This window comes from Asterias amurensis, chromosome 11, assembly GCF_032118995.1.
Source record: "Asterias amurensis chromosome 11, ASM3211899v1".
Classification (NCBI taxonomy): Eukaryota; Metazoa; Echinodermata; class Asteroidea; order Forcipulatida; family Asteriidae; genus Asterias; species Asterias amurensis.
The window spans coordinates 14,020,427-14,032,161 of NC_092658.1; the positions used below are offsets into that span (position 1 = coordinate 14,020,427).

The window sequence follows — 11,735 nt, forward strand, 5'->3', positions numbered from 1 at the left end:
CCAGGGGTAAAACGGGTACCTGCGAGGGCGGAGATGGTTTATGTGAATGATAAGATTGGAGCGCGGTAACATCACCGGTGTCAGATGCAATTGTGTCCGCCATGCAATACTGTCCGCTCCGGACACTTTTGCATATGCGATCGTGTCCGGGGCTATGCAAAAACCGTCCGGCGGACATGTACATGACTATACATGTATGTGTGCGCGTAAGCTAGCGTGCATGCACCGAACCTACGTATATGCAGCATGAATAATTCACGTATTTTATGATTGCAGCGAATATCCAACGGCCGAACATTTCCCATGTCATTCATGACTATGCACTTAGCTTGTAAAAAAAATGGCGAACGTGTGCCGTCGACCAAGGGTGTTTAATTTACTGCAAGGAAGGTTTTGCACGGGGCGGACACAACTGTATATGCAAATGTGTCCGGGCGGACACAATTGCATTATGCAGCAGCGTCCGGGCGGACACGATTGCATATGCAGCACCGTCCGGCGGAAATTTGTGCACATGCAATAATGTCCTCCGGATAGTATTGCATAGAGGGCATAATTGTATGCGACACCGGCGGCATACTCCCCAGGGAGCTGAGATTTAAGGAATTATTTAAAGCACAGTGACCATGGCCATGGTCGGGTGCTATTGTTGGAAGCGCTTTGAGGCTCCCTCCAGGCTGCGATAAAGCTGTATATTATTCAATGTTAACACGCCAATTTAAGTCTTTTAAACTTCTGTCGTGTATTTTGTGATATTTTTAAATGAATGAATGAATAAATAATAAACCAGAGAAGTGCACCATTTGCTATTGCAAGCAAAGTTAAAGGCATCCGAACATTTTACTATAAATAAAAAACCTGTGGGAATTTGACTCAATTGGTCATCGAAGTTGCGTGATACTAATGGAAGAAAAGCACACCCTAGTTGAACAAAATTGGCGTGTCTTGTTTTAAAATGCATAAAAAAGTTTCAGCTGAAGTCTTTTATTATTATTGAAGTGAGAAATTACCCCTCTATGTGAGGGCGCCGTTTCGCACAATGTTTATACAATGAACAGCTCTCCATTGCTCTTTGCCAAGTACATTTTTATGCTAATAGTTATTTTGAGTAATTGCCAATAGTGTCCAGTGCCTTCAAATGATCTATTCTTTTAACAAAAGCACCATTAATCAACAATTAATGAGTTTTATCCTTCGCTATAATGGCAAGCAATAATTGCCACACTAAGGAAAGCATTATATGAATAATTTAGTACTCTGATCATATATATATAACTTTGTTGCGATGCCTTTTGGCATATTATTGGTAAAACTGAGATCATGTATACTTGGCAGGGACTCATTTTAGCGCTTGTTGCACCCGTTAGTTTAGTGATGGGGTTGTTGTGTGTGCCAGTTGATGGGAACATGTGTAGCGCATTCACTGCAAGTGATAGACATGGTCAACCAACTGTGCTTAGAGACAAACTGATCAAGGCCTTCAAAACATCTTGCAGACCAACAAAACAAAGTAAGTTTGTTTAAATTTCTACATTTTGTTAAACCAAAGTATATAAACAGAGGAATCATGACCCTAGTTATGCTCAAAATGACGCTCGCCACTAGTTTTGATTTGAATCCCTGCCTAAACATCACACTAAACCATAAATTGCTTCTCTTCACCCAGGTGTGTAAACAAACCTCACTAACTTCAAACACACAAACGTCATTATAGCTTAGATTGAATCCCTGTCATGGCTTGTATGCCCTAATACCCTTAACCATAAATTGCTTCTTTTCACCAAGGTGTATAAATGGGAACCTAGTATAGGGCCGAGACTGTATGAGCTGATTGACTTTGTGGTGCTCTTTGAGAAAGTTTTCCGAGTGCCAATTGTTGAGAAGCACCTTGATCTGGCCAGGATCAAGGCCCAGTTACATAGAGCTGTTTATTTAAAGCACAAAATATCGCTCAATAATGTTGTGCTTAGCAAAAAATGAGCAGGATAGCATTCACATGCTGTGACCATATTCTGGTAAGCATACTGTTTATGCTTAAGCAGATCTATATGAAATTGGGCCCTGACCACTATAAAGACCCCATTACTTTTATTATTTAAACTTGCAAATCATTAATTTTAGGGCAATTAGTTTGTTTGTTGTGACCCCACAAATCACCTCAAAGGATCCCAGTTTGCACCACAATTATGCTCACCAGAATAAGTCTACCAGCCATACTACATTGTGACATGTACAATTTGTGACGGGTATCCTGCTCATTTCTGCTTTGCAGACGATTGTTAAGCAATAATTTGTGTTTATAAGCAGCTCTATGAAATTTGGTCCAGAGTCTGGTGGTGTGGGATATTGAGCTTTCAGACAACTGATGCGTTTATTTTCCCCAAGTTCTCTTTTACGCTTGTTTTTTTTTTGCAGGCGTTCGGGCAAAATGCAGATACAATGGACCGGTTATCAGATAGGTTTTTATATATGCTTCGTAAGTTAGGACTTTTTGTCTATATTTCTGACAGTAAAGCACTTATTCGAAGATTGTAGCCTTTCGAGAGACCAAATTAATTTTAATGTGTAACCCCGTATTTAAGTAAGTGGTTTCCAGAAAAGTCTGACACTTGTCTTTTTCCGGCAGTCTGCAGTTTTAACACAGAGGGATATTTGGGACCAATCAGATACACAGTCCTTAAAGATGCCTTCAAAATGCATTCAGTGTGAACTTCAGTGTTGAAGGCTGGAGATGGGGCTAAAGTTGCCCTCTCAGAAAACGGGACGGATGACTCCATCTTCACAGCGATTTGTAAGTGTCATAAAGGAACATTACATAATTGATTTTTGGTCACAAAATAGTTGCTAGCAGTGTTAAGCACTTTCTGAATCCACCATTACACAAACTGACAAACCTGTAAAGTAGAAAAAAAATCAGTGTGAACTTAGTAATACAATTGGACTTTGGTTGGAGTAGAACCTATACATGAACCACGGCTTGGTTCAACAAAGCACTAAGATTCATCTTACAATGAGCTGTCAGTATTACGTGACATCATTATTTCAACAATTGGGGGGTAGTTCAACCAATTTTAATGTTCCTAAAATTAAAGGGACAGAGTGCAAGTTTTATTACTGACTTCATCAGTGGAACATACTTCCTAAGCAAGTGTTTCTAATAATATTCATACCATTTCAAAAGAGCAATAAAACAACATCTCTCATCTCAATCCAATTGGTAACAGTCTCAATCTAATTGGTACATTTTGACTGCCATTGTTCACTATTTCACTATGTTTAGTGTTGTATTTAAAGGGTGGCTGCAGTGTTTTTTTAAATAAATTTAACGATTAAACATGACTTTTTAAACCTGAAATATTTTTTTAAATATTTTTTATTAAATACGAAAGGTTTTTAAAATGGTTTTCAAGAGATTAGGAGAACCCACCCGCCCCTAAAAGGGAGCATAAACGTGACGTCATGTCGGGAACCCGAGTCGTTCGGGCACCCTGGCTGTGTGCATATAGAGACGTGTGCACTGTGTGGCCTGGTACCTAGGCGCGTGTAGTTATGGGCCAGACTCTTTTTGCCGACGATATGTTTGAATTCCCGACGTGACGTCGATGGTTGGTGGCGGTAACAATCCACAAAGGGGGGGGGGGGGGGGGGGGGGGGTATGACTTATTCGCTAATTACGCAAGTGAGATATGTCAGGGAAAAACAAAACACATTTTATTTGATGTTCAATACACATATCAGAAATAAATGACAGCAAAATTAACTGTTTTATTTTAATTCACTGCAGCATCCCTTTAATTGTTTGTCCAATGGAAATAAGCCGTTTTTTAATCAGTTTTTGTGGCATCCTTTGCTTTTATTTAGTCTAATTGTATGTACTTCCTATACGCTTGATTGTATTGCCGAATAGGTAATAATACTTTGCTTATTAGCAATAAAGATTGATTCCCGTATAAATCAATCTTAGCTCCTTCTGAAGTTGATCCAAAACCAATTTAATAAAACAGTAATCACAAAACCTGATAAGCACAGAAAGTGTTGCATACCGGAAACAGGCTACAAGCCAAAGTTACATTTTTTCACCAAAGTGATTTTAATCAAACAGAATGCTGGATCTAAAATTATATATTTTATCTAGATTGTATGGCCCGATTTCAGAAAACCTGTAAGGCCTATAAAAGCACAAAAACCTGCAAAGCACAGACCTGAAAAGTGTTGCGTAACAGAAACAGGATACCAGCCAAAATTGCATTTTTCACTTCAGTTATTTAATAATTAACCAAGAGCTGAATCTAAATCTGTATATTATTTACCAAAATATTGTACTTTAAACTCAATATTGTATGGGAGGTCTATATTTCATCTTTGAGAGGGCATGACCATTTTCATTTTTGAAAAGGCACTTCTTCCATTGGACAATCTTACAGTGGGCATAATGGGAAACTTTGGAAGCGGCGCCCAAGACAAGGGCAAAGGATGGTCTCCGTGACATTCAAGGCCTGATGTGATGTTTTTTTTGTAAGTTGTAAGATATGTCTTCCACCTTCATCCTAGGTATTGGTTGTGGTTGGGATGTAGAAACATTCGTTAGAGCATGTCATCCTTATACCTGCTCCCGAACGTTTAGAAACCTACGTTGATCAGTACATCATCGATCCCTACGAATATCGCTCCTTCTGGATCGAGTATGAGATGGTATTGTGAGGGTCGGCAAAGGCGGAGTTACCGACGCCATCTTGGAATGGAACGCTGGAGCCTACCATGGTAGGGTACCCACTCAAGCATATGTAGGTGTATCTACTGGAAGCTATGACGGGGAGTGGACATTCTGTTGAAGTGCGATTGTAATAACAGTTTGACCGCGAAATCGCATGATTAACTACGGAAGTGATTGCCGCCCGATGAATAAAAAACCTTAATTATTAAAGTGAAAACTTATCCTGTACGAACACAATAAGTCCATACTTATTGTGTACGTACATGATGAGTACTAACTTATTGTGTACGTACATTATATATATCGAGAACGTACATGGTCAGGACACAGTTTCATGTACATGTACGTACACAATAAATCAAAATGTTTGTGTACGTACATGATAAATGATCAAGTACAAACACAATAAAGCCAAACTTATTGTGTACGTTTACATAATAAGCCATCCATACATACACAATAAATTTGGATTTATCGTACGTACACGAATAAGTTTGAGTGTACTTGTATGTAAAGATAAGGTAGAGGATTTTATTATGTGGCGGCAATACTCTTGAACAGTACAACTGCATTATTTATAAAGTTTATGGCTTTTTGGAAGCAAGTTACATGTAGTTGCATTTAATTGCTTGTACATATATTTTAAATTCATTTTGAGACTGTATGTTACAAATAAAACAACATTCATTACTCATTGGTTTATATTTAACAACTCTTACTGAGGTATATACATTATTTCAAAAATACAATGCCTTTTTGTAACAAAGAACAAAATATTATGAATACTATCGTTATATTAATGACCAAAACGCAAAAGAGTAGACAAAGGGGTTTCGTATTTTATTTATACTACCATTAGCCGTCACCAAGTGCAATTTGTGAGTAAGATTTGAATAATGTATGGTACATTTGCTCAGTCATTCAAGGCAAAGTATTCCTTTGGTTTTTGGAACTGCTTATAATCATTTTAATCATGTATAAATACAGATGTAAACAATACAACTAACATGTGAAAACTTAATTTCAAAAAAGATATCTCGCAAAAAGCGGAGCGATGTTATTGCAGAGATAATAATCCCTATGAATACACAATCCAAGAAACATTACTGACAGTTACTCTGCTCAGATTCAAATTTTTAGGCATACAAACTAACATTTCTTGTTGTGACATAACCACATTACTTCAAAGTGAAATGTTTCCCAAAACAGTTCATACTGTCGTCTAGTGCTGTAGTTTTTATTGCCATTAATTTTAATAGTGATTACCAAATGTGTATATTTTATTCCCTTTAAATACAGTGGACACTATTGGTAATTGTCAAAGACCAGTCTTCACAGTTGGTGTATCTCAACATATGCATAAAAAACAAACCTTTGAAAATTTGAGCTCAATCGGTAGTCGAAGTTGCGAGATAATAATGAAAGAAAAAACACCCTTGTCACACGAGGTTGTGTGCTTTCTGATGCTTGATTTCGAGACCTCAAATTCTAAACTTGAGGTCTCGAAATCAAATTTGTGGAAATTACTTCTTTCTCGAAAACTACGTCACCTCACAGAGGGAGCCGTTTCTCACAGTGTTTAATACTATCAACCTCTCCACATCACTTGTAATCAAGAAAGGTTTTATGATGATATTTATTTTGAGTAATTACCAATAGTGTCCACTGCCTTTAAATGACCCTTTACATTATTTATTATTAGACTAGCTCCAAACAGCTGCAGGGACCAATTTTATTAGATCTGTAAGCATGAAAAAAACCTGGTGAAAGGCAGTGGACACTTGTTAATTACTCAAAATAATTATTAGCATAAAACCTTTCTTGATAACCAGTAATGGGGAGAGGTTGATAATATAAAACATTGTGAGAAACAGCTTCCTCTGAAGTGACGTAGTTTTCGAGAAAGAGGTAATTTTCCACGAAATTTGATTTCGAGACCTCAAGTTTAGAATTTGAGGTCTCGAAATCAAGCATAATACGAAAGCACACAACTTTGTGTGACCATGGTGTGACCATGGTGCGACAAGGCTGTTTTTTCTTTCATTAATATCTCCCAACTTCGACGACCTGTTGAGCTCAACTGATGTAACCTGGGCCCAATTTCATTGCTCTGCTTGGAAGTAGGGAATTATAAGATAGTCAAGCGCTTTCAACGGGCTAGCAGGGAATTTTGGCTTGTGCGCATGCGTACTCCATATTACCACATGTAGGCATTCTACTCTTACACAACTAGGGCAGAAATTCGGAGCTTGCTTGTGAACAGAGAATGGTGATCGTAAGCGCAGAATTTGGCAGTAAGCAGAGCAATGAAATTGGGCCAAGTAGGAGTGGCACACACTCAAACAGCACTATGAATAGGAAATCGTACATTATGTACAGAATCGGCTGCTAAGCAGCATTATAAAATTGGGACTTGATAGTTTTCAGGGAAATGACATAACACAAGACTTCACCTCCCCATTTCCATGCAAGACAAGTTTATCCTGGTATACCTCAACCGTCCCAAACCCATTACTTCCTGGTGCTATTTCTATAATACCTGGCATAGTCACAACATGAATACCTTTCTCATCTACGAAATGAGAGAAGAAATGAACGTGGCCGCTGAAGACCGCCACTACACAGCTGAAAGAATGCAGGAGTTGAAGGATGTCCTTGTAGTTCCAGAGACAACAATCAACTTCAATAGTTGGATGGAATGGGGCATGACCTGTAACCAAAACAATCAAATTGAAACATTTAATTTATTGATTCTGGTTGAGAACCCAAGGACTCTCAGAAAATCAAATTAAACCACTGTATTAGCCAAGAACCCAATACACATATCCATTAGGCTCCGCCCACGGCGCACAGATTAGCAAGAACATGTGAGCACCAGTTATACGCGCACGCATGTCAGACTTTTGGTTGTGCAATGGGTTGTGATTGGTCAATATGCAATGGGGCGGTGCTTAATGGATCGATCTATTGATAAACGACAATGAAAAAGTGTTAGTGTTTGATGATGTGGGAGGATAAAAACCCAGAGAAAGATTCCAGAGAAGAATCCATGCAGAGGTGGAAGGCAGAGCAAGACACCCCTACCCTAACCTGACCCCCCCCCCTCCCCCAATTAAAATCGCTGTAAAGTTCCAGACAAGAGGTGGCATTTGCTAGATGTTTCGGTTAATGTGCGAAATGAGATGAAGAGTTCCAAAATCTCCCATTTGTAATTTCAGGGAAGCTCAACTTAAACCTGGGCCCAATTTCATAAAGCTGCTTTTAAGCACAAAAAGTAGCTAAGAACAACAACATTTGCAAGCAAATTTAGATTACTAGCTTAAGTACGATGCCACTTGTTCAATTTTTTTGACTGGTAACCTGCTCATTTCTGCTAATCAGAAAAATGTTTGAAAGCAGTTCTTTCTGTTTTAAAGCAGACTGGCAGTTCTATGTAGTTCGGCCCCGGTTTAGTCGATAGCGAGTCCACAATTTATTTAGTATAAGGCTTTCATACTGTTTATTTTACAGGGTGGGGGGTTTGTGTTGAGTAAATACAGGTATTTTTGTTTGCTGTCCAGAAAAAAAGTTTGCAATAAAATTTCCTTGTTAGCACTTAACTTTATCTTACCAAATATGATAACCTTTTCCTGGTCATTGCTTGCTTTTTGAAGTACCCCTTCCAACCACCTCAACTGGCTCTCTCCCATTCCTCCGTTGTACTCCACAAATCTTCTGTCTATACCCTGGAGCCCATCGGGCGAGTTCAGGCATTCGTTCTTGTTGACCGAGCGTAAAAGATTCATCGAGTCCTGGTGAATGGAACAAGACTCGTCATGTCCTAAGGTACTCACGTCATACGTGTCAAGGACAACACAACGAAACCCTGGACACGGACTGAAGTGGTAATATGCTGCAGGGGGGACTTCTGCTGTTGTGGGAATCAACTCTGAGATACAACTACAAGTGGTGTCAACTTCGGTCGTCTCAAAATTGATCCCCGACAGAAGTCGACTACTTGCAATCTCAGCTCTTGTGAAGTTATAAAACTCATGGTTGCCAAGAATGTGATGTGTATCACAACCAGCCTTGTCAAACTCATTTATAACAACATTCAGAGCTTGAAATGATTGTTTCTTGCCGCCTCTTTTGTTAAAACCATCAATGATGTCCCCAAGTTGCATCACAAAACTTGGTTTACTAGCGCAACTATCTCCGCTCCAATGTCGAACTGCTTCTTTTAGGAGCTCTAAGGAATTACGGTAATATCTAACACAATTCTGCCTGAAATTCGGACGGTTGTCTGCGTCTGCGTATTGGATGTCTGCGATCAGTCCGAATGAGAACAAGCAGGTTTGCTTCTTGGCTTCCATTCTGGATACCTGCATAGCACAAACAAAGGTGGGTACATGTAACAATCAAATAATACAGAACAGAAAAGGGCCAAAATGTATAAAGCAGTAAAATACTGCTTGACAGTTTGGGGCACCAGTCACAACAATGAAAATTTAATGTGATTAAATACCATTCTGTGCATTAGCAAATTTGTATGCTCATCATGACACAAGCTTTAAAAACAGTGCTTTCACCGAGATCAAAGAAAGACTCCCATTGCCTGAAAGTTTGCCCCATGGCTTCCGTGCACCAGGACAAAATGTTCAAATCCTGTTTGAGTTGAGATAGCTTTGCACTTGAGGTCAAAATGCAAAGTGTCATACGTGAACAACCAGAAGAAATCGTTTCTTTGTTGTTGATGGAAGAATGGAATTTGGAAGCAGATAAGCCATTTTAACTTTGGATGGATTAATGATGGTTCTTTAAATACATTTTTTCTATGCTTGTATTGTTTGTATACTGCTAGCGTGCTGACAAAACATACAAATGACCCCATTCACTGAAGTCATACCAGAAACCAATGTTGATACATTATAAGTACTTTCAGTCGAGAATCAAGTACTGCAGCAGTGTAGTTGGATGGCTAAGTAGTTCTCAAGTACTGTAGGACTACGAGTACTTGGGCTAACAAGTGTGAGAGTCTTAGGTATTCTGATTCTGAGAACCGAGTCCAACAGCCAAAGACCAAATACTTGGATCTCTGAAAATTTGTTCTTTATTTTAAAAAAATACACAACTGAAAAATGAAGGATTTAGGTCCTAATTTCTTAGACGACAATGTGTGATTCTTTCTATCTAATCAGAACGATGAGTAAACCCAGTAACTGGGGCGCTGTGTACTACTCCTTTCCCCAAAATTTGTCAATAATGACAACGTTAAAAAAAAGTACAGCTACCCAGTTTCTGGCTCTAAATGATGAGTAGCTTGAAAACCTGAATTAATAAATAAAACATTGAGTGATTTATCAGTTTTTCTTTGAATGATGCAATAAATACTATAGTTGCGATAAGACCCAGTAACTGGAGCGCTGTATTCCTTTTTTTAATTTCTTTTTCACATTATCAGTCATGCTTCTAGCTACATCCCTGTATACAACCGATAGAATGAAAAAAAATTTAAAAAAGGAGTAGGCCTACAGCGTAATCGATAATGACAAAATTAAAAAAAAGGAGTACAGCGCCCCAGTTACTGAATACTGGGTCTAAGTTGCGATAATGTGGCGATTTAATTTGAATACCCTCCCTCCATCGACTGTGCGGAGAATGTACGGTTACCATTTATCACAATAATTAATGTTATTGAATGATGGAATTTACACGTATTCTAGTAGTTGCGATAACTTAACCCTCCTCCTCCCGTCGGGAGGAGGGTTGCAACTAGTAAGAGTAGTAGTATTCAACCAAGGAACAGAGGAAAAAAGTAATGGAAAGCAAATACAATCCATGTCGTTTAATGACTAGCCACTAAATTCTATCACAAAATCACTATACTGTAGGCCTCCCTACATTACACTACAACAAAAAGGAAAATAAGTCATGATCCGTCATTCAAACCGTACCAAACGTCGTGAGGGGTCGTGAGTTGTCGGTATTTAGTGCGACCGCAGTACATATGTTGGGCGCGATCGGTCAATCTGCGCGCAATAGTGCAGCGCGATCGGCCGATAGCGCAGCGCGATCGGTTGATCGCGCAGATTGACCGATAGCGCCCAACACATACACATGACCAACATTCAAATGGAGCAAACCAAATTCTTACCTGAAACTGACAATGATTGTCACCATTAATGTGCAATTACTCCAAGACGATTCGAAGCTGTGGTTGTAACTTGTATTTACTAATATATTATACTACGCAGAAACACGTTAGATTATAGCAAAGTTGCAGAGTAATTACACAATAACAAGCAACTTTGCTCTGCTCTGCTGACCCCGGAAGTACCTTTTAGTTAAGCAACAGATCGGAGAACGTTTGGTCGTGGAGGGGGGCAGCCGGCCGCACAAGCACCCATTTAACCCCAGGCATATACAGTCAAGCGTGACACTCTTGGCTTATTTGGAAACCCGTAATTACCAGAATTTAAGGTCATCCACTGAAAGGTTACTTGATCACGTTATGTGGACGACAACTTTGGTGCATTGTTATTTTACAAACTGCATAGAAACAGCTTGGAGGTAGAAACAGTACACAGCATCACCGCCCAGAAGCATAAATTGCATAATCTGTTTAAGAATCACAAGAACACATCCGCTAAGGGGAGGTGATGATTCATGGAGGGGGGGGGGGACTCCCTTACCCCCCCCCCCCTCCCCCCCCCCCCCATCCCCCTACGGTCCCTACCCCAAAAAAGTTGAGCAATTAAGCACAGACAACCCTTGATTCTATTGGGAACAAATAAGTTACCAACCGAATTACCATTGCAGTTACCATTGCTGTGACTACTCTACTATAATCTTGTAGCAAGAAAAATTGGTGAGCAAAAGTTCCTGCCAAAAACAGCTTCGAAGACTCGTGCAAGTTCGTTTTGGATCAATTCATTCATATCAGAGGGTGTGTCATGAAATCATACACGAAACTATCAACATTTTGCTTGTTTATCGATTTAAAAACTATAAATTGAGCTAATAAATTGAATTATGAAATAGA

At 39.2% G+C, this 11,735-nt stretch overlaps 1 protein-coding gene across 5 annotated transcripts; it reads right to left on the reverse strand.

The window, feature by feature from the left end:
• Positions 1-4,017: 4,017 nt before the first annotated feature.
• On the reverse strand, positions 4,018-11,300 carry LOC139943679 (manganese-dependent ADP-ribose/CDP-alcohol diphosphatase-like). 5 transcript variants are annotated; one of them, XM_071940423.1, is made up of 3 exons: positions 11,163-11,300; positions 8,325-9,075; positions 4,018-7,424 (listed from the first exon to the last, which is right to left on the reverse strand). In XM_071940423.1, the coding sequence occupies exons 2-3, from the start codon at positions 9,064-9,066 to the stop codon at positions 7,138-7,140; spliced, it is 1,029 nt and encodes a 342-aa protein (XP_071796524.1). In that variant the 5' UTR covers positions 9,067-9,075; positions 11,163-11,300; the 3' UTR covers positions 4,018-7,137. The 5 variants fall into 5 exon arrangements, with proteins under 5 accessions (XP_071796524.1, XP_071796523.1, XP_071796522.1 ...); XM_071940422.1 differs by having other exon boundaries at positions 11,031-11,300; XM_071940421.1 differs by having other exon boundaries at positions 10,848-11,300.
• Between the last annotated feature and the right edge of the window lie 435 nt (positions 11,301-11,735).

Coding starts and splice junctions, on each gene's coding strand:
- LOC139943679 (XM_071940420.1), bottom strand. CDS start 9,081: ATGCAGGTATCCAGAATGGAAGCCAAGAAGCAAACCTGCTTGTTCTCA. Junction 7,425..8,324: donor GGAAAAGGTTATCATATTTG/GTAAGATAAAGT, acceptor TTTTGGTTACAG/GTCATGCCCCATTCCATCCA.